Below are 22,293 nucleotides of genomic sequence, written 5' to 3'. Positions count from 1 at the left end.
CTCAGGCTGGAGTTGATATATTTCATCACCAATCTCTCAAAGCACTTCTCCATGTGGATGTAAGTGTGACTGGATGATAGTTATTGAGGCAGGTCAGCATGCTGTCTCAGACATTGGTAGAATTTGAAGCCGGCTTGAAGCAGGTGGGTACCTTAGACTGCCAAAATGAGATGTTAAAGATTTTAGGGCACCCTCCGGCCAGTTGAACAGCACAGCTCTTTAGTACTTGGCCAGGTACCCAATCTGGGACGGATGCTTGCCGTGGGTTAACCCTTCTGAAGGCTGTTCACACTTGGGCATCAGAGACTGAAATCACAGGATCACTGGGGGGCTGTGGAAGTTCACGATGGTTCCTCCATGTTTTGATGGTCACACAGAGCATAGAAGGCATCAAACTCAGGTGAAAGTAAAGCCCTGCTGTCATCCATGTTGCTTGATTTAACTTTATAAGAGGTGGTAATATTCAAGCCTTACCACAACTGTTCAGCATCCTTCACCGATTCCAGTTTATACTGAAATTGTTTCGTCACCTGTGAGATGATTTTCTGGAATCATACCTAGACTCTTGGAACTTTCTTGGTCACCAGACTTGAATGTTACTGACCTGGCTCTCTGCATATTGTGGATCTCATGGTTCATCCAGGACTTCTGATTGGGGAAGACAGAATGATTTTGTTGGGGCACACTTGTCTACAATTGTTCCAATAAAGTCTGTGACAGCCATGTTGTACTCATTTAGATTCACAGATGAGTACTTGAACATGGCCCGGTCCACTGACTCAAAGCAATACCATAGCCGCACCTCTGCCTCCTGCAACAACCTCTGTCGCCCGACCTAGTCTCTGGAGCTTTGCTCTTTAGCTTATGCTGACATATGTACTTAGATAATAAATATACTTTGAACTTTGAAAGCACAAATGTAAAGTGCACTAGAAGTTATTATGCATCTTTGTAGCATTATGCATAGTGATGCTTTACTAATGGTACACTGTACTGATACCTGCCTCAAACATTTACCGATTTCATTGCTACTGTGGCATGAACTTGGTGCAAATCCCTACCTCTGCTGGTACTCTCTTAGCAATGAATTGTTTAGTCCATAGTGAGTGCTGTAAGGACTAGCTGAAGTGAGCTGTGCCTCCACTCCACAGACTTGGGACTGCATTCTGGCTGCCACGATGTGTGTGGAACAATGCTGGCAATTTACGGTGTTTGCTCCTGATGTTTTCAGACCCCTTAGACTAGACAATCTCCTCTTGGTGTTCTAAAAGCTGCTATCTCTCCCTCTCTGTATGTCTGCATAACCCTCCTTTTCTTAGAGTTCTATAATTTTACCAATGCTATAGTGCCCGGTCATGCCCCACCACCTGCAGAGGATCGTCACCTTGTTATGGTGGAGAGGCTTGTGATGTCTAAAACCTTGATAACCTTGGGATGAAGTACAGAGTTAGATGTTTCAGATACATCATGAATGTACTGATGGTTGGCAGTCTTTAAAGGCACAGAAAGTTGACAGCTAAGGTCTCTCCAATCCATTTGCTTAGGGGTCTAAATAGTTGCCAAAAATCAGGCAGCATAAAGCTGATACTTCTCTGATACTTCTCTTTGAGTTGGTGAACAGGCTGGTGTAAATTTTAATCACAGACTTCTTATCACGAAAAAATCTGGTCAATTTTTTTTAGTTCTCAGTTGAACCTCAAGATCTCTTTTGAATTTAAGACCTTTGATGTTAGTGCAATCGGATATTTACTTAAAAAATATCCTGCTTAAGTTAATAAGTTTAAGGAAAAAGGAACCAACAAGGTTAAATTTGCTTTTATTTATTTAGCATTTCTTGATTTGGTACTCATGTAATTTCTTCTTCATTTATCAAGAAGCGCTGGACATTCTCTTAATTTCTCTGGACCATGCACCATTTCATCCAGATCAGATTCCAGTTTTGTTCTTCCTGGCAGAGTTATTTTTGTATTGGATTTGTACAGATGCAGTGAAGCAATCATATCTGTACATCTGTGAAGTCAAGATGATCAAGGTACTTTGTTAGATAAAGCATAACTCATTCTTTAAATGTACTTGCACAACAAAAGGATAGGATACTTTGATGTCACAAAATAGATTGAAGTTTAATTTTGAAGTTTAATTTAAGTTTAATTCCCTCGTGTTGAAGTTTAATTTAATTTCTACACCAAGTGATCTGTTTGATTGGAGAGTAATGTAAGCAGAAATAAAGCTGCAAGTTTCTACATGGTAGAAGAAAAAAGGCATGAAGTGGAAATGCATGGTTAATTAGCAATAAATAGTGAACGATTATGTGAATTGAAACACAAACAGTTGTGGTGAGAACTTTGATGTATATTAAAGGAGTCAAGACTCTGCAACTGATGCATCCTGAGATGGCATTACAACTATAGAAATTAAATGGCAACAGAGTGACAGAATAGAATGAAGGATAGTAACTGAAAGATAATGAACAACAAAAAGGAGGGACAGTACAGTATCAAAGTGGTTAGCATAACGCATTACGGTATCAGTGACCCGGATTTGATTCCCAGCCACTGCCTGTATGGAGTTTGTATGTTCTCCCGTGACCATGTGGGGTCCCTCTGGGTACACCGGTTTCCTCCCACAGTCCAAAGATGTACCAGATAGTAGGTTAGTTGGTCATTGTAAATTGTCCCGTAAATAAACAAAAAAGTTCAGTATAGTTGTAAAGAGAAAAATATGAATATGTAAAATTACCAAAAGGAAAACAAAAATAAGCAATAATGAGTGCTGAAAATGTGGGGTCTCATAGCCAGAACAACAGATGATTACCAGAAATTATTGAACTCAGTGCAGAGAGACCAGAAGGTAATGTGAGGAGTTGAAAGTTAATTTGGCATTCCCTGAGGTGGCATTTGGCTTTATTGTCTGGAGCCTCTTGTTGTATTTCACAAAGAATAGTACAAGAGTGGAAAAGGAAAAATAAAATATATGAAATGTTTAGATGCTGCCTTTGTTGCCTTCACTTTTGCTGCCTGGCCTTAAGATTGCCACCAGAAATTTACATTTTTTTCCGCTAGATTCCCACATCTGGAACCTATTGTGTCTCCATTGTGATGTAACCACAACTAGTCAAAGTCCTTCCCCAGATCAATAATGACTTCAGCAAGACGTAGCAAGATATATATAGCGATAAGATTTGATTTAAAAGGTCAATCCAGTGGAAAAGAATAATGCCTGGAAATTCATCTTGTCAGTCACAGAAGATTTTGTGTGATAACATTGTGTTCAACCTCTGAGTTTAATTCTAATGGAATGAGTATAGGAGGCATATTACAATGTGCTAGCACTACTATAGATCGTGTTTTGAATAACTGGCTGGGAATGAATTTCTGGACATAACTATTCATAATAGACAAATTGACTTAATTCCTTGAAGAAAATTAAAAGAAAAGTTAGGGGAGAATGGTGACTACTTATAGAGGTGGGAAAGTGCCATGGCAATATTTTTATTAGCATCCTATTACAAGAAAATGGGGAAAATATTCAGGTCTTTCTGGACTCAAGAACCATCAAATCCAGACTAGAACTAATCTGAACTTTTAGCATTAATATTTAGACCAGTAGTCCTGGCAGTTGTTCAAATAAAGAAGAGATACACAAATAATATTGGCCAGTGCCAAGTACAGGGCAAACAAAATAGTCTCTACTGCCCTTTAGCAATTATTTGTTGGTGGGAGAGATGGGTGATGAATGTAGTTCCAGAGAATTAGAAGACAGTAGATATTCCTAACAGGAGGTTGTTCATTTGCTTTGTTTCTGAATGCAATGGAATCAGAATCAGAATCAGGTTTATTATCGCCGGCATGTGACATGAAATTTGTTAACTTAGCAGCAGCAGTTCGATGCAATACATAATCTAGCAGAGATAGAAAAAAATAATAATAAATAAAATAAAACAATAATAAATAAACAAGTAAATCAATTACGTATATTGAATAGATTTTTTTTAATGTGCAAAAAACAGAAAAGTGAGGTAGTGTCCAAAGCTTCAACTTAGTTGGCTTAATTTAAAATTTGTTGAATTAATCTGTTTCATTCCTCCAAGCAGATATTCCCCCTGAGAATCAGCAGGCATGTTCATAATGACTATAAGAAATTGTTACCTATGCTTTCTAGTGCTATTAACAACAGAAGAAAATGAAGCATTGTATTTTCAATAACATTGAGACTTAATTCAAGTTCATGAGTGGTATTGAAATTATATTTTTGAATGAAATGTCTAAGAGCTAAACCTATTATTCTTTCATGTCCTTCCAGCTGGCATATCTGATATAATGGGGTCTCAATAAAATAAAAACAGTAAGTGCTGGAAACATTCAGAGGCCAGGCAGGATCTATGAAAAGAGAACATGAATGTTTCAATTTCAGGTCTATAAGTTGGACAGTATTTCCAGCATTTCTCATCTTTATTTCAGATTTTCAGCGCCTGCGGTTTTTGATTTTCATTTTAATGAAACCGTCACAAAATGGAGCTGTAGTAAAATTTGAATTTGTTTTACAAATTTAAATCTTTGTAGATAGATTGTTCTTATAGTAGAAGTATACTACCTGGTGTTAATATTTAGAAATTATGTTCACTTTGTTCTTTCAATAGGTTGGATTTTTAACTTTTCTAAGATTGTTTACCTTTCACCTTGCTGGATTGGTAGGACCATTTGAGCAATGTAAATATCGCCTTCACGGTTTCTTAAAAGGTAAGTATGTGATTAGAACAGTTTACTGAATATCAGGGTGCAGTATTATTGAGTAGGCAAAGTTCCACAGCCAGATGTACTAGTTCAGGTTCAAGTTCAAGTTAATTGTCATTAAACCATACACAGAATTATGGCCAAACAAAACAACATCCCTCTGAGGCCAAGGTGCAAACACAGCATCAACAATCACACACAGCACATAGAGCACATATAATAATGAGTGAAGAAAAACATACAGTTACAAAAATAAATAAACAATAATAATATTATAGCCCGTCACTGAGTATCATGACTTGTAGATTGATGTTGCATGGGATATTGTCCTAGAATCACATTTCTGCAGAACAGTCCGCAGCACTTCTTCACCTAGTATAAATGCAATCAAGCTTGTCTTCCCGGGAATGAACACTGGAGGGCAGTGGAGGGCCAGCCTCCCAGCCAGTACAGAATCCAGTGGCATAAAACCAGCTTCTGTGTCTTCTTTGTCAGTGGCCGCTGTTGTGTATTTAATATTTCAATAGTATTTGAGTAATCTTGTATTATGTTTGATTAAGCATTCCTGTTTGTTTACATAATTAATTACAGGTTACATCTAAAAATATGTTCGTTGCATACATCATCATGCTACCACATAATACGTGCGTGCCTCACTTAAAGTAAATTCGAAGTATAGACCCGCGTTTCAGACTGTATGTGTCTTCCTTTTGACTTAGTTTAATGCTTTGAAGTTACAAAACATAACATTGATGACAAGGTACTTTAAAAAGTAACCTGAGATGGATACCAACCTGTTCACGCAGAGCGAGATCTTCAAAGAAGAAAAAGCTTAGCACAGCCCAGCAATTGGAGAGGCAGTCCTCAGAAGGGAAGACATGATTGGGTGTGTTTTTTAAGTTAGAAAACTGAGGAACTCACAGCTTCATAAGGCATGAGTACTGGGTGAGAATAATCATTTTTTATAAAATCAGAAATACAGGTAGCCGGATACATCGGAAAGATTGGCGGGTTTGATTACATTGGTTCATATATACTGAGCTACTGGAACATCATTTTATACAAATTAAATAACCACTGAGAAGCAAGTGTAAATTTTGTTAAGTGCATTAGGTTTAAAGGCATAGTTTAACTGCTCCTACCAAACCATCAGAAATGAGCTTTGCTGCTATTGTAAATGTGATGCAGGAACAATTGGAACCAAAGCCATTGTTGATTTCAGAATGCTTTAGGTCTTATAAGTGGAATCAAAAGAAGGGGAGTCCATTTCAGCATTCATGGCTGAATTAAAGAGATTATTTGAGGATTGTTAGTTCAATGATCGGGTTAATGATGCACTAAGAGATCATTTTGTTTGTGGAATCTTAAAAGAAAGCATTCAAAAATGACTCCTAACTGAAGCACAGGTTACATTTAAGTGAGCAGTGGAAATCACTGTTTCAATGGAAATTGCAGATAGAGATGCAATTGAGTTGCAGTCAGGAATCAAACTATATTGTCTAAATAGAACCAGGCCTGACCGAACAAACTGTGTTACCTTTGTGGCAGGGGCTCACGTACACCAAACAAATGTAGATTTAAGATGCAACGAAGTAGGACATGTCGTGCAGACAAAAATAAATGGTCTGCACAGGGAAGAGAAAAAGATCAAACTTAAAGTTACAGTTTCAAAAAGAGCACTAACCTGCATCCTGTTGATGAAAAATCTGATAATGACGAGAGTAACACTGGATCGTATAGCATTGGTTTACAGTGTGAAAATTAATAATAGACAAGCAATATGGCTTATGCCTGAAGGGAATGGCAAATTAATTAAAATGGAATTAGACACTGGTTCTGCTGTTTCAGTTATTCCACAAAATGAGTCTGAATGGCATTTTAAAGATACTAAACTGAAGACTGCAGATTCAAAGATTCAAAAAAACTTTATTGTCATTCTAACCGTACATCAGCTCTGCAGGGCAGAATGAGACAACGTTTCTCAGGAGCAGTGCAATCATAACATAACAAATGCAACACTAAATAATAAACATAACAATAAATAGTAAAACACAACAGCCACATGTCAGTTAAAGTCAAGTTATAAGTGTCCAGCGCAAGTTAAAAGTGTCCAAAGCAGAGTCAGGTAGAGCAGCTATTTAGCAGTCTGACTGCCTATGGGAGGAAGCTGTTTAGTAGCCTTGTGGTTTTAGTTTCGATGCTCCTGTAACGTTTGCCTGATGGCAGAAGAACAGACAGTTCATGGAGAGGGTGTGAGGGGTCTTTAATGATGTACCGTGTCTTCTGGAGGCATCGACTCTGAAAGAGGTCTTGGACAGAAGGTAGGGAGACCCCAATAATCTTCTCTGCTCCCCTAACCACCCTCTGCAAGGCTTTTTTGTCGACAGCACTGCAGCTGGAGTACCAGGTTGTGATGCAAAAGGTCAGCACACTCTCGACCACACCTCTGTAGAATGTAGTTAAGATGTTAGTGGGGATATCCAATTATTCAGGAGAAAAGATAACTTCTGTGGGAATGACATCTGTAACTGTGAAATACAACAACCAACAAGCAGCTTGAGCTTGTATGTGGTAAAAAAAAACAGAAGGAGCAGCATTGTGGAGATGTGATTGGCTGAGACAACTGCAACTGTACTGGATCTATCCACCACTTGCATGCCATATCCCCTACAACAACGTCAACTGAAAGCAAATTAAGAAACATACTGGATAATGCATTAACTGTCTCCATGCTGAACACAGTGAACTGTTGCCCAACAGAGGACAAACAGGTGTCAGTACAGCCCCTGTGCCTCTGGTTGGAAAGCATATTAGACCAAGGACGGTCCATGCTGCTCAAAGGAAGCATGAAAGTAATGAAACGAGTTCCAACTACAACAGGTTTTGTAGGTGTAAGCTTGCGATATGTTTATCAGGCAGTTACTTGCAACATGTGGCTTGGTTTTAAGCTGCAAGAGAGTTCAAGGAGCTTCAGGAAAGTTGCAGGTATTCAGCTTTTACGAGTATAAAGAACCAGAATCTACTTTGTGTACATTAAGGTTAACGCATGAACTCAAATGGGAGACAAAAAGTTGCTTGTAAAAGTAGATGCAACGACCAAAACCCAGCTGGATGAATGGAAGGCCAAAAAGAAAGAAGTCAACGGAAATACGAAAACGGAGGATTTGTCAGATGATGGTGTGGATGAGGAAATCAAGAGGAGAGGTCAGATAGATGACAAAGGGAGCAATATATGGATTAATAAGAGAATACTCCAGTGAACTAAATGCAACTTCCCAAGATCAAGGTGCAAAATCTAAAAGAAGAAAAAGGAGGGAAGAGATGGAGAGAAAGAACATAAATGAGAAAGAGAAAGATGTGAAGGATAGAAGGAATGTGAGAAAGAAAAATAAAGGGATTGAAGTTGATCCAGTGAGAGAAAAGGAGAAGAAAGGTATCCAGAGCTGTTAGAACCACTTCCTATGTTCTCAGAATCAATGCCTACAACCACCACAGAGAACGCCCCAGAACCTGAGATTGTTTTCACAGCCACAAGCCTCACCTGCCAAGCAGAGTGATCCCCCTTGTCAAAAGACATGATCCTACAAAAGTGAGATCCTCCACAATGATTAAATCTTTAAGCCTGAATGGCACAATTTAAAATTTACTATGCTGTGGATGTCTTTATATGACAGTTGTATTATATAGTATGCTGTGTACATAGTTGAAATGCAATCTCTATTGAGTTGGTGTTTATAGCTAAGCAGGGAGGAGTGTTGTGTATTTAATATTTCAATAATATTTGAGTGATCTATCTATATTGTTTGATTAAGCATTCTTGTTCATTTAAATAATTAATTACAGGTTTTATGTAAAAATATGTTAACTGCATACATCATCAGGCTACCACATGATACGTGCGCACCTCGCTTAAGGTAAACTCGAAGTATAAACCTGCACTTTAGAATCCCTGTGTCTGTCTTTGAATTAGTTTAATGTTTTGAAGTTAAAAAACATAACAGCCACCAACAGGCATATGGCCCTTGACCGTGCAACAACCGAGGAAATGCCAATGAAGCAGTGAATTGGACTCACAGTATTCAAAGTAAATTTATTATCGAAGTACATATATGTCAACATGTACAACCCTGAGATTCATTTTCCTGTGGACATATTCAATAAATCCAAAAACAATAATGGAATCAATGAAAGACTGCACTAACATAATAGACAATCAGTGTGCAAAAAAAAAACAAGAAACTGTGCAAATCCAAAAAGAAAGTTAAAAAAAATAATAAAAATAAGCAATAACTATCGGGAAAGAGATGAAGGGTCTTTGAAAGTGAGTCCGTAGGATGTGGGAGCAGTTCAGTGATGGAGACAGTGAAGTTGAGTGCAGTCACCCCTCTGACTGAGGGGTAATTACCATTCCTAAACCTGGTAGTGTGAAGTCCTGAGGCTCCTGGACCACCTTCATGTTGGCAGCAGTGAGAAGAGAACGTGACCTGGATGGTGGGAATCCCTGATGATGGATGCTGTTTTCCTGCGACAATGTTTCATGTAGATATGCTCAATATTGGGGAGGACTTTACCCGTGATGGACTGGGCCATGGCCACTATTTTTTGTAGGATTTTCCATTTAAGGGCATGAGTATTTCCATACCAAGTGGTGATACAGTTAGTCAATCTACTCTCCACCATACATCTGTAGAGGTATCGCAAACTCCTAAGGAAGTAGAGGTGCTGCCGTGCTTTCTTCATAATTGCACTTAAGTGCTGGGCCCGGGAAAGGTCCTCTGAAATGATAACATTGAGGAATTTAAAGTTGCTGACCCTCTCCACCTCTGATCCTCTGATGAAAACTGTGTCATAGACCTCAAGTTTCCTCCTCCTGAAGTCAATAATCATCTCCTTGTTCTTGCTGACATTGAACAAGAAGGTATTGAAGCCACAATCTTGAAGCTTATTGATTAGTTTTGGAGGGATGATACTATTGAATGCTGAGCTGTAGTCGATAAAGAGTATCCTGACATATGCACCTTTGCTGTCCAGATGTTCCAGGGTTGAGTGAAAAGCCAATGAAATGGCATCTGCTGTGGACTAGTTGTGATGGTAGCCAAACTGGAGTGGATCCAAGTAACCTCTCAGGCCATAATCGATATGTTTCATCACCAACCTCTCAAAACACTTCATCCTATGGATGTAAGTTTACTGGATAATTATCATTGAGCTTACATTACCAATATCCAGTAGGTGTTGCAATCACAAGAAAAATGTTCGAGCCAATTATTTCCACCATTTGTTGGATCTCGCACTGCACGGCTGAAGCAGGCTGCGACACAGTGCACAACAAGTCCAGCTGCATCACTATGGACCAACTTGCCAGTGAAGTAGACGTGTATTACTTGATGTTCTTCTTATCCAGCAGTGGCTTGTGAATTCAAGAAAGTCTTAAAGGACAAACAATTACACCATTTTTTTGGAACCAGACAGGACATTGGGACCAGGCACCCCGCCATCTTACCAGGAGATAGGGCGGTATGGTAGCATAGTGGTTAGCACAATGTTTTACAGTATCAGTGACCCAAATTCAATTCCTGCAGCTGCCTGTAAGGAGTTTGTATGTTCTCCCCGTGACCACGTGGGTTTCTTCTGGGTGCTCTGGTTTCCTCCCACAGTGCAAAGACGTACCTGTTGATAGGTTAATCGATCTTTGTAAATTGTCCTGTGATTAGGCTGGGATTAAATCAGGGGATTGCTGGGTGACATGGTTTGAAGGGTCGGAAGGCCTATTCCATGCTGTATCTCAATAAATAAGCAATAAGTAAAAGATTTACAGATTGCAGATTTGTCATACTTTTACACAAAGAGCAAAATATTGTCTGATGATTGGACTTTGTACCCTACAATGGCCATTTGTATTTTAGGACAAGTTGTCAAAAAGATATCAGTTACATCTGATGATAGTTCGCATGAAATTAACACTGGTTTTGTTTGTTGTTTTGGCCCTCACTGTGTGATTAAAGTCACTTACATCAGCTCACCTCCCTTTTCCCATATTTACACATTTGCCACTATCTTACCTCATATCCTATCCACATTTCAACTTGCACACGGCATACTAACTATTCATTCCCAACATGTACTGTACATTCTCCATATGCTCAACTGCAAAGTAATCAAGAGGACAAATACTAGTAGAAAGCTCCACAACATAGGCAGGAAGGGCATGAATTGATGTGGGGTGTATCCTCTCTCAATTGCTTATTTTCTGCTTTCGTATCTATTTCACCCTGTAGCCAATTCTTGTCATCTGCTGTTATGTCACATCAGCTCTTGTTTATTTCTTTTTAATTCAGGTGCTCAAAACGTGCACTTCTGTAACATGATGCTGTAGCTTCCTCAAGAACCAGTGTTACTTGATCTAACTCAGTTCAAGAATTTCAGAACATAGGCATGAAGAAGGGACCTGCAGATGGTACATCTCTAGACACAGATGGTCAGGAGCTAAGGCTGAGGATTAAGAACTCAGAGTAACAATTCCATAAGAGATTGAAATAGCTCAATAATTGCATTGCACAGGACCCTATTGCTGATTTTGCATGGCCTGGGATATTAAAGAAATCTAACTTAGCTTGTACAAAAAAAAGTTCTGAAGTAAAAGGTGACCAAGTTTTATATGATTGTCCATTATTTTTAAAGAATTAACAATTTCTTGTGAAAATTAGCAATTTTTCCTTCAAGTGTTGCTTTATCTTTTTATCACAATTTGCAAAAGATTGAGGTAATTTGGGTAAATTAAAAATAATCGTTGAAATTCAAGGAGACATTGATTTTACTTCATAGGATTTGAATAGTAGAAAATGAGAAATAATAGAATAATGATAGAGCAGAAATAGGAAATACTGGAAGTACTCAGCAGGTCAGGTCACATCTGTGTGAAGAGAAACAGGGTTTTTCTTTCATGTTAGAAACCCTTTGTCAGAAATTAAAAGGAGGCAATTGCACAACCTCAGAATAAAAGGATGTCTATTTAAAGCTGAGATGAGAAGGAATTTCTTTAGCTAAAAGGTAATGAATCTGTGGAATTCATTGCCACTGAGAACTATCCAGGCCAAGCCATTGGGCGTATTCAAGGCAGGGATTTATAAATTCTTGGTTGGTATTATTGTACTAGGTTAACGGGTTATGTGGATAAAGTGGAAGAATGGGTTTGAAAAAAAAAAGCCATGATTGAATAGTGGATCAGACTCAATGGTCTAATTCTGATCCTATATATTTATTTGTCTTTTCAAGCTCTTTTTGTTAATATCTCACAACTTTTTAAAAATTTGGTACTTTTTTCCCAGGTTAGAAAATGTTCCACCCAGAATAGTCAGGAAACACTGACTTGCAAATCAGAAAGACAAGTAGCATAAAGACAGAAATGGAAATAATATTTTGGGTGATAAACCCTTAATCAGGACTGGAAAAGTGAGAAGAAGTTTTAAATTGGAGAGGTTGCGAGGGTGAAGAGAAGCAGAGGGGATAAAATGCAAACCAAAGTTGGCAAGGAAATATCTAGTTAAAAATAGGCTGGGGACAAAAATAAAAATGAAAAATAGGGAAATAGAAAAGTACATCCTTACCTTTGGAGAGAAAGGTATAAAAGGCTGGATTAACTGAATTCATTAATTTCATTATTGAGTCCCTGAAACTGTAACATACCCAGATGACAGATTAAGTGCTATACATTGTACTTACATTGGGCATCACTGCCGCAATGTGAGAGGCCTGAGACTGAGCAATGAAAGCGAGACTGGAATGTCAGATATAAATGACAGGATATTGAAGTTCAGGACTGACTTTGTGGACAGAATGGATGTGTTCTGCAAGCTGTTTACCCAATATGAATTGGACTCTCCAGTAAAGTGGAAATGGCAGTTTGACTGATTCCAGGATTTCCTATCTTTGTTTTGGACTTGCAGTGTTTTACAGATTAAAGTTCAAAGTTCAAAATACAAAGAAACAAAAAAAAGAATAATAATAATGGATAAGTAAGCAATAAATATTAAGAACCTGAGATGAAAAGTCCTTGAAAGTGAGTCCATAGGTTGAAGTAGAGTGAAGTTATCCCCTCTGGTTCTTATTGCTTATTAATTAACTTTTTCAGCTTTTGTTTGTATTTGCACAGGTTGTTAGCTTTTGCACATTGGTTGTTTATCGATCTTGATGTGTGCGGGTTTTCATTCATTCTATTGTGTTTCATTGTATTTACTGAGATTGCTTGCAAGAAAATTAATCTCAGGGTAGTGTATAGTGACATATATGTACTTTCAAGATAAATTTACTTTGAACTTTAATTTTGATTCCTAGACTGAGTCTGTACCAATTCCTTTGATGATAAAATATCTGATTTCAAGATGTATTGTTATGTTTTTAGGTCTCCCACAGTGTGAACCCTGCTATCGATCCTATCCGAGTGTTTTGCTGCATATTCACTTCATCATTAGCACAGGAGAAATAATCTGTGGCTCTCTGACGTCATGTGAAGAACATACTCATGTTGTTTTGAATGAGGATCCAAACAAAAATAGCTGTGGCCAGGTGAAGAAAATTGAATGTTATGTTTTAAGTCATATCAGTAAGAAAATAACTAGTCAGTTCCCAGAATTCTCAATGACATAAAAATGATATTGCATTCTCTCCAGTCCATAGTAATTTTGGGGAAAAAGTAATTGAAATCTCAGGAGGAAGAGATTTCTTACACCATTGTTTTGTAGTTTCCTTGGCCATTAAAGCAGAGTAATGCCGGGTATAAGAAATCACTTCTAGAGTTTCCTGTCAGATGTCAGTGGAGCCCTTGATTAAATTTGTGCCTTTCCTGAATTTAGATTAGAACCTTTCAGAAGTAGAATCATTTGCATGCAAATGGAGGAAAGCACAGAATACATGTCTGAACTCAACTGAGAATTCTGACTCTACAGAACAGAGAGAATATATATAAGAAGCAGAAGCAAGTGGAAACCTGGGGCCTGCTCCACTATTTAGTTGATCTTGGTTGATGTTTTACCCTAAGGCCATTTCCTGCCTTAACCCAATATCCTTGAATTTTTTAATATCTGAAAATCTATTAATCTCTTCTTGAAAAATACTTAAAATCAATCCTCCAAACTTTCCTGAGTGGAAAATTCGAAGGATTTACTGCAGTCCGGTGAAGGGAATCAGAATCAAGTTTAATTTCACTGGAATATGCCTTTGTTGTTTAGTGGCAGGTGTGTATTGCAATGCTATAAGTCAAGTTAAGTTGTGCAAAAAGAAAAAAATAGTGAGATAGTGTTTACGGGTTCATTGTCCATTCAGAAATCTGATGCAAGAGGAGAAGAAGCTGTTCCTGAAATGTTGAGTGTGTGCCTTCAGGCTTCTGTACCTCCCCCCCCCCCCATTGTAGCAAAGAAAAGAGGGCATGTCTTGGGCAATGGGTGTGTCCTCAATGCTGGGGATACATACTTCTCATCTCAGTCCTGAATGTCTATTCTCATATTTTGCCTTCTGTTATTCCTGATTCAAGATATACTTCCATCAAGATCAACAAACCCTTCGAACCCCTTATGAATTTTGTATGTTTCAATGCATCATCCACCAATTTTCTAAACTCAAGAAAGTGCAGGCTTAATCTCACCCATACAATAAACATGCTATCTCAGGAATCAGCATTTTGCTGCACTCTCTCTTTAAGCATTGTCTTCTTTAAACTTTCAATGAGGCTCACTGCATTTTAATGTCATACTGCGTATCCTTTTTCAGATATACACTATATCAGGAATTTTGGATAAAATGACATAAATTGTAATTAATGAAGTGTTGTAGTACATAAATCTTCAGGATATCTTTGGATCTCTAAGGAAGAAATCCTCAGGATGGAGCAGCATGGTAACACAGCAATTAGCATGGCATGTGGTAAGAGTGGGCTCTCTCACCTCTGCCCCTCAACACAGGAGCTCCCCAGGGCTGGGTCCTAAGTCCCCTCCTTTACTCTCTGTACACCCATGACTGTGTCACCACCCACAGCTCCAATCTGCTAATTACATTTGCAGATGATACTACATTGATTGGCCTCATCTCAAATAATAATGAGGCAGCCTACAGAGAAGAAGTCATCACCCTGACACAGAGGTGTCAAGAAAACAACCTCTCCCTCAATGTCACAAAAACAAAGGAGCTGGTTGTGAATTACAGGAAGAATGGAGACAGTCTCACCCCTATTGACATCAGTGGAACTGGGGTTGAGGGGGTGAACAGCTTCAAGTTCCTTGGCATACACATCACTGAGGACCTCACTTGGTCTGTACAAAAAGCACAACAGCACAACACTTGGTAAGCACAAAAGCACAACAGCACCTCTTTCACCTCAGACGGCTGAAGAAGTTTGGTATGGGCCCCCAAATCCTAAGGACTTACTGCATCCTGACTGGCTGTATCATTGATTGGTATGGGAACTGTACTTCCCTCAGTTACAGGATTCTGCAGAGAGTGGTGCAGACAGCTTCAAGTTCCTCGGCATACACTTCCCACTATTCAGGATATTTACAGCAACAAGTGTGTAAGAAGGATTATTCCTTCTGAGTCTTCCATCTGGAATTATTCGTTCTGAGAGACCAGAAGGATTATTCCTTCTGAGGGACCTGAGTCACCCCAACCACAAACTGTTCCAACTGCTACCATCCGGGAAACAGTATCACAGCATAAACTGCTACCATCCGGGAAATGGTACCGCAACATTAAAGCCGGGACCGACAAGCTCCGAGACAGCTTCTTCCACCAGGCCATTAGACAGATTAATTCACTCTGACACGATTGTATGTCTAAGCTATATTGACTGTTCTGTTGTATAGCTTACTGTATTATTACAAATAATATTCTATTTGCTGTACTACTTATTACAAATTACTAATTTGCACATCACACGTACAGATGGAGACGTAACATAAAGATTTTTACTCCTCCTGTATGTGAAGGATGCAAAGAATGAAGTCAATTCAAATATTCCAATTCAAATTAATGCTGTAATTGTGGCAATGACCCAGGTTCAACTCTACCACTGTCTGTAAGGAGCTTGTACGTTCTCCCTGTGACCACGTGGGTTTCTTCCCACACTCTAAAGACATTTGGGTTAGTAGGTTAATTGGTCACATAGGTATAATTGGACCTGTTACCATGCTGTATCTCTCAAATAAATTAAACTATGTAGGATATATAATTACACAAGGTAAAATAATTTCTTTAATCCTGTCAGTGCATTTAATGATACATTTTCTGTGGGAAGGAATTATGTCACATGCAGCCAAGATCCTAATGCATATAAAGCACATAAATAGGTCCAATGGCTGTTTTTCACAATAGAATGGCTACTTATATCCTCGTATTTAGACTTTTTTGCCTGTTTGTCTTGTATGCAGTTGAAAGTTTCTCCAGTGCAATGATTAGAGTGAGGCGGGCAACAGACTTTTAAAAAAAATGACGAAACAACATTAAAAATGGTAATCATATGAATTATTTTGCAATTCAAATTCCTTTCATAACTATTTATTTATACAATATTGTCACTCACTGTAACTTTAATTGGACTTTTTTTCAACTGAATGGTTTATCGGCAAGTATGTATTACTGGAATTGTTATTACCTTACAAAATGTCACTTTTCTCTTTAGTTAAGAAAGGATTGTCAATCTCTTCAGCAAGTGGATGAGCCTGAACAGAAAAGATGTACCATCAACCCTGTGTTAAGGGAATGCCTTACGGTTTGGATTTGTGTGAAGCATAATATGCAGCTCTTAGATGATGTTCTGCAGCATCTTCTCCAAAAGGAGCAACTCTGTAAGGCTAATTGGTGCGTTTCCTTTTTAAAGCACTTGATTTGTTTCCAAATTTCATAAAAGGATGTAATACATTTCAAAGAAACTATATCATTAGAGACAGATGATATATTTATTAGAGATTGGTCAGTATGACGTTGTGGGCATCACTGAATCGTGGCTGAAAGAAGGCCATAGTTGGGAGTATAACGTCAAAGGATATACTTTGTATTGAAAGGACAGGCAGGAAGGCATAGGCAGTGGTGTGGCTCTGTTGGTAAGAGATGGAATTATATCTTTAGAAAGACATAGCATAGGGTCAGGAATGTTGAATCATTGTGGGTGGAGTTAAGAAACTGCAAGACTGAAAAAAACATTATGGGAATCATATATAGGTCTCCAAGTAGTAGCCAAGATGCAGGGTTGAGATTGCAAAGGGATCTGGTAAAGGCCTGTAATAAGGGTAATATCACAAATGTAATGGGGGACTTTAATATCCAAGGGGATTGGGAAAATCAAGTTGGTGTCAGATCATAAGAGAGGGAATTTGTTCAATGCCTATGAGATGGCTTTTTAGAACAGCTTGTGCTTGAGCCTACTAGGGGAAAGGCTATCTTGTGTTGTGTAATAACCAGATCTTATTAGGGAGCTTAACATAAAGGAACCCTTAGGAGGCAGTCATCATAATATGATTGAATTCATACTGCAATTTGAGAGGGAGAAGTACAAGTCAGGTGTATCAGTATCGCAATTGAATAAAGGAAATTGCAGAGGCATGAGAGAGGAGCTTGCCCACGTGGATTGGAGGAGGATACTGGCGGGGATGGTGGCAGAGCAGAGGTGTCTGAAGTCTCTGGGAATAGTTCACAGGGCACAGAGTAGATATGTCCCATGAAAAAAAGAGTTCTCAAGTGGTAGGGGTAGGCAACTGTGGCTGACAAGGGAAGTTAAAGACTACATAAAAGCTAAGAAAAGGGCATACAAGGTAGCAAAAGTGAGTGGGAAGTTGGATGATTGGGAAGTTTTTAAAAATCCAACAAAAGGCAACTTAAAAAGCTATAAGATAACAAAAAGATAATAATATAAAGATAAAAGCCAATAATATAAAGAAGGATTATCAATTTTTTTTGGTTATATAAAAGAAAAAGGGAGATGGGAGTTGATATTGAATCACTGGGAAATGATGCTGGTGAGGTAGTAATCAGGGACAAAGAAATGGCAGATAAACTTAATGAGTACTTTGCATCAGTCTTCACTCTGGAAGATACTAGCAGCATGCCAGAGGTCCGTGAGCATCAAGGAAAAGGAGTGAGTGCCATTACTATTACAAAGAAAAAAGTGCTAGGCACACTGAAAGGTCTTAAGGTGGATAAGTCACCTGGACCAAGTGGACTACATCCCAGAGCCCTGAGAGAGGTTGCTGAAGAAATAATAGATGCATTGGTTATGATCTTTCAAGAATCACCTGATTCTGGCATGGTGCCAGAGGACTTGTAGATTGTAAATGTCACTCCACTCTTTAAGAAGGGAGGAAGTCTGAAGAAAGGACACTATAGGCCAGTCAGCCTAACCTCAGTGGTTGGGAAACTGTTGGAGTGTATTATTGAGGATGAGGTTTCGGGGTACTCGGAGACTAATGATAAAATAAGTCAAAATCAGTATGATGTCTGTAAAGAGAAATCTTGTGTGACAAATCTGTTTGAATTCTTCGAAGAAGTAACAGGTGCAGTGGACAAAGGAGAGGCAGCGGATGTCATTTACTTGGATATTCAGAGGGCATTTCATGAGGCTGCTTAACAAGATAAAATCCTATGGTGTTACAGGAGAGATACTGGCATGGTTAAAGGAATGGCTGACAGGTAGGAGGCAGCGAGTGGGAATAAAGGGGGCCTTTTCTGGTTGGCTGCCAGTGGTTTCTAGTGTTCCTTGGGGGTCAGCATTGGGACCGCTACTTTTCACATTGTTTTTCAGTGATTTAGATAGTGAATTGATAGCTTTGTGGCAAAGTTTGCAGGTGATACAAAGACAGGTAGAATGGTAGGTGGTGCTGCGGAAACAATGCAAATTGGAAGAATGAGCAAAAAAGTGGTGGGTGGAATATGGTGTTGGGAAATGTATGATAATGCATTTTGGTAAAAAGAACAATAGTGCGGACTGTTATCTAAATGGGGAGAAGGTTTAAACATCAGAGGTGCAGAGGGACTTAGGAGTCCTTATGCAAGACTCCCAGAAGGTTAATTTACAGGTTGAGTCTGTGGTAAAGAAGGCAAATGCAATTTTGGCATTTATTTCAAGGAGATAATGCTGAGGCTTTATAAGGCACTAGTCTGGCCGCACTTGGACTATTGTCAATGGTTTTGGGCCCCATATCTCAGAAAGCATGTGTTGTCATTGAAGAGAGTCCAGAAGAGGTTCATGAGGATAATTCCAAAAATGAAAGGGTTAACATATGATGAGTGCTTGGCAGTTTTGGGCCTCTACTCACTGGAATTTTGAAGAAAGCAAGGGGAATCTCATTGAAACCTACCCAATGTTGAAAGGACTAGACAGGGTGGATGTGGAGGGGATGGTTCCTCTGGTGGGGGTATCCAGTACTAGATGGCACAGCCTCAAAATTGGGGGGTGACCTTTTAGAACAGCGGTAAGGAGGAATTTTTTTAGCCGGTGAGTAGTGAATCTGTGGAAAGCTCTGCCACAGACTGCAGCGGAGGCTAAGTCCGTGGGTATATTTAAAGCAGAAGTTGATTGTTTCCTGATGGTAAGGGCATCAAAGCATATGGCAAGAAGGCAGGTATATGGGATTGAATGGGATCTAGGTTCAGCCATGATGGAATGGAGGAACAGACTCGATGGGCTGAATTGCCTAATTCTGCTCTAATGTCTTATGGTCTTATAATCTAAGATAACACATCCTCTTAATTAGCAGACTAGGGAGGAATATTTGAAATGCAGGAAAATATAGATGCTGTAAATCGAAATTAAAAGCAGAAAATACAAGGTCAGACAGCATCTGTAGAGATAGAAATGGTATTCTCGTTTCACATCAATGGCATGACTAGAAAGATTCAGAAAACAGGCTTGTATTAGCTCACAAAGAAGTGTGAGGAGCAGGGAGAAGAGTGAGAGTACCTGCTGTGATCAAGGGGAGACTACGAGAAAGTGGACAACACAGATTGGTGTTGGTTGAGAGAGGGTGGTAAAGGATTTTAAGGTAACTAGCCTGTCTGGAGAGGGAACTGAGAGTAGAGAAGTAGAAATAAACTGAATTCCATCACAACTGGTCACAAATTGAAAATCAAGGAATACATTGAAAGAAACTTGACATGCATTTTTTATTTTGCTTGCTAGTTTGTCCTCATAATTAACTGTCTATCTGCTATATCTTTTGGTTCTCCTTTGTTATATTCTGAATTATCCTGATCTTCAGGTATTCTGCTGACTTTTGTCTTCTTATATTAGATTATGAGGACACTCAGTCCTCATTTATGGTCATTTAGAAATGCGTACATGCATTAAGAAATGATACAATGTTCCTCCAGAGTGATATCACAAAAAAACAGGACAAACCAAAGACTAACACTGACAAGACCACATAATTATAACGTATCGTTACAGCAGTGCAAAGCAATACCATAATTTGATAAAGAGTAGACCATGGGCACGGTAAAAAAAAGTCTCAAAGTTCCGATCGATTCCCGATAGTCCCCGATAGCAGGTGGCAGAAGGGAGAAACTCTCCCTACCATAAACCTCCAGGCGCCGACAACTGTCGATGCATTCAAAGCACCTGACCACAGCCGACTCTGAGTCCGTCTGTAAACTTCGAGCCTCTGACCAGTCCTTTGACACCGAGCACCAAGCACCATCCTCTGCCGAGCACTTCGACCTCGTCCCGGCTGCCGAGCGACAAGCAAAGCCGAGGACCCGGGGCCTTCCCCTCCGGAGATTCTGAATCACACAGTAGCAGCGGCAGCAAAAAAGGCATTTTAGAGGTTTCTCCAGATGTTCCTCCGTTCTCTCACATCTGTCTCCATCAAATCAGGATTGTGCATGGCACCCTACTTGACAGATTACAGATATTATTCACCGGAGTGGCCGCGCAAGCTGCGTCGTGCCGCCATCTTCTCCTCCTCCTTTCTCTTTCAGCTTAATTCCATCCATAACTTTCTTAGTTGACTATGGTTGGTTTATCCTTCCCTTACAGACTTCCTTCCTTATTGGGGTTCACATCAACTGACTGTCAAGAATGCTCCTCAAAGTGTTTGTCACTTTTTGCCTTCTGTCTTTATTGCTCATCTACTTCTACTCTAGCATATTCTATCCTCATTCCATTATAATTCCCTGTATGTAACTTGAACGCATTCTTTGTGACCCAAGTTTCTGCCTGTCAAGCAGAATTCAAAATCCTACCACACAGCGGACACTTCTTCCTAGAGAATCTTTTACTCAGAGGCCATCTTCCTATACTGCACTAGAAACAGTCATTAAAAAACACCTGCCAACCATTAAACTTGCTATCCCGCAATGAGTTTGTAAAGAGTTCACAACTTTCTGCAGCTTACTTCGATCCTGTGTAGTGCCCACCCTCCCCTACCATACGGTGATGCAGCCAGTTAGAATACTCTCCATGGTACATCTGTAGAAATTTGCAGAACAACAGATTTCACAGCATATGTCAGTGATCTTAAACGTGATTCTGATTCTGAGAAAAGATAAAAGCCATGAATGATAATCATGCAAATAAATGATGACAATATCTTGAATTGTTTTTTTAGGATTGATTCTATACTTTGTTTGCTGCTTCTTAGTGAAGCTGCCAAGATAAACATGGCTTGTTTGAAAGCTTTGAAAGAGCTGGGTATAAATCTTATTACACATTTATGTGTACACAACTTAAAGCAGGTAAGGTTATATTGTGTTCGTGCAAACATTCTTCGATGAATTTTATGTGGTAATGAAATATTTCCATAAAATCTAAAAGCAAAATATCCCACTGTTGGAAATCAGAAGTAAAGCAGAAGAAGCTGGAAAGGGTCAGCATGTTAAGCAACATCTTGATTTTTCCTGCTGTAGAATATGCCTGTTCAATTTTGACAGCATTTTCTGTTCTGTTTCATAAAGTCCGCCTTTGATAAAGCTTTAATATAATATGAAACACTGAAGTGGTTCAGATGAACTCCCTTCCTAGTGTGAAACAGTTGCAACACAGATAAGGCAATGGAAATCTTTCTGGTTTGAATATGTTGACAAGTCTTCTGATTCCCTTTAGAACACTCGCTATAAGGGCATTCCTTTAGTCAATAGATCTCTTCTCTAGAACTTTGAAGGCACCAAAATAGGCATGGGAGAGTTTCAAAATGTGATGGTACCCTGTCCAATGGTAGAAGCTGGGGCCACTTTGAGATCAAGGATGTGACAGCAATAAAGAATCTGAAGATCTTGATATTTGTTCAATTTTTTAAAGATACTAATTTGCCCTCTCTATACAATGAGAAGGAGAAGGAGGGTCGTCATAAGAAATTATTTTGGTCTGATTAGGGTGGGGTGTTGGGCTAGTACGAGCAATAAGATTTTGTTTTGTTTATTTCATTTCTTCTGATACAGCCCTCATCTTAGTTCCTTTTAAGTCCAAGCGTTGCAGATTAAAACAAAGGAAGACAGCTAGTGTTAGCCATGCGTCTCCAGGAGCTGGCAAAATAAGACAGCAGTGATAGTTCAAGATCAATCCTGGAGTACAAAGACAGTCTTC

At 39.1% G+C, this 22,293-nt stretch overlaps 1 protein-coding gene across 2 annotated transcripts in view; it reads left to right on the top strand.

The window, feature by feature from the left end:
* The window catches only part of tmem232 (transmembrane protein 232), a 92,850-nt gene that overhangs the window by 42,969 nt on the left and 27,588 nt on the right, over positions 1-22,293 (top strand). For both annotated transcript variants that reach the window (XM_072281379.1, XM_072281380.1), the window contains 5 exons: positions 1,875-2,032; positions 4,640-4,739; positions 13,135-13,298; positions 16,402-16,580; positions 21,320-21,446. In XM_072281379.1, the coding sequence (XP_072137480.1) occupies positions 1,875-2,032; positions 4,640-4,739; positions 13,135-13,298; positions 16,402-16,580; positions 21,320-21,446 (728 nt within the window). The remainder of the gene's footprint in view (positions 1-1,874; positions 2,033-4,639; positions 4,740-13,134; positions 13,299-16,401; positions 16,581-21,319; positions 21,447-22,293) is intronic.

This window comes from Mobula birostris, chromosome 17 (assembly GCF_030028105.1).
Source record: "Mobula birostris isolate sMobBir1 chromosome 17, sMobBir1.hap1, whole genome shotgun sequence".
Lineage (NCBI taxonomy): Eukaryota > Metazoa > Chordata > Chondrichthyes > Myliobatiformes > Myliobatidae > Mobula > Mobula birostris.
This window is presented reverse-complemented; position numbering and strand designations above follow the sequence as displayed.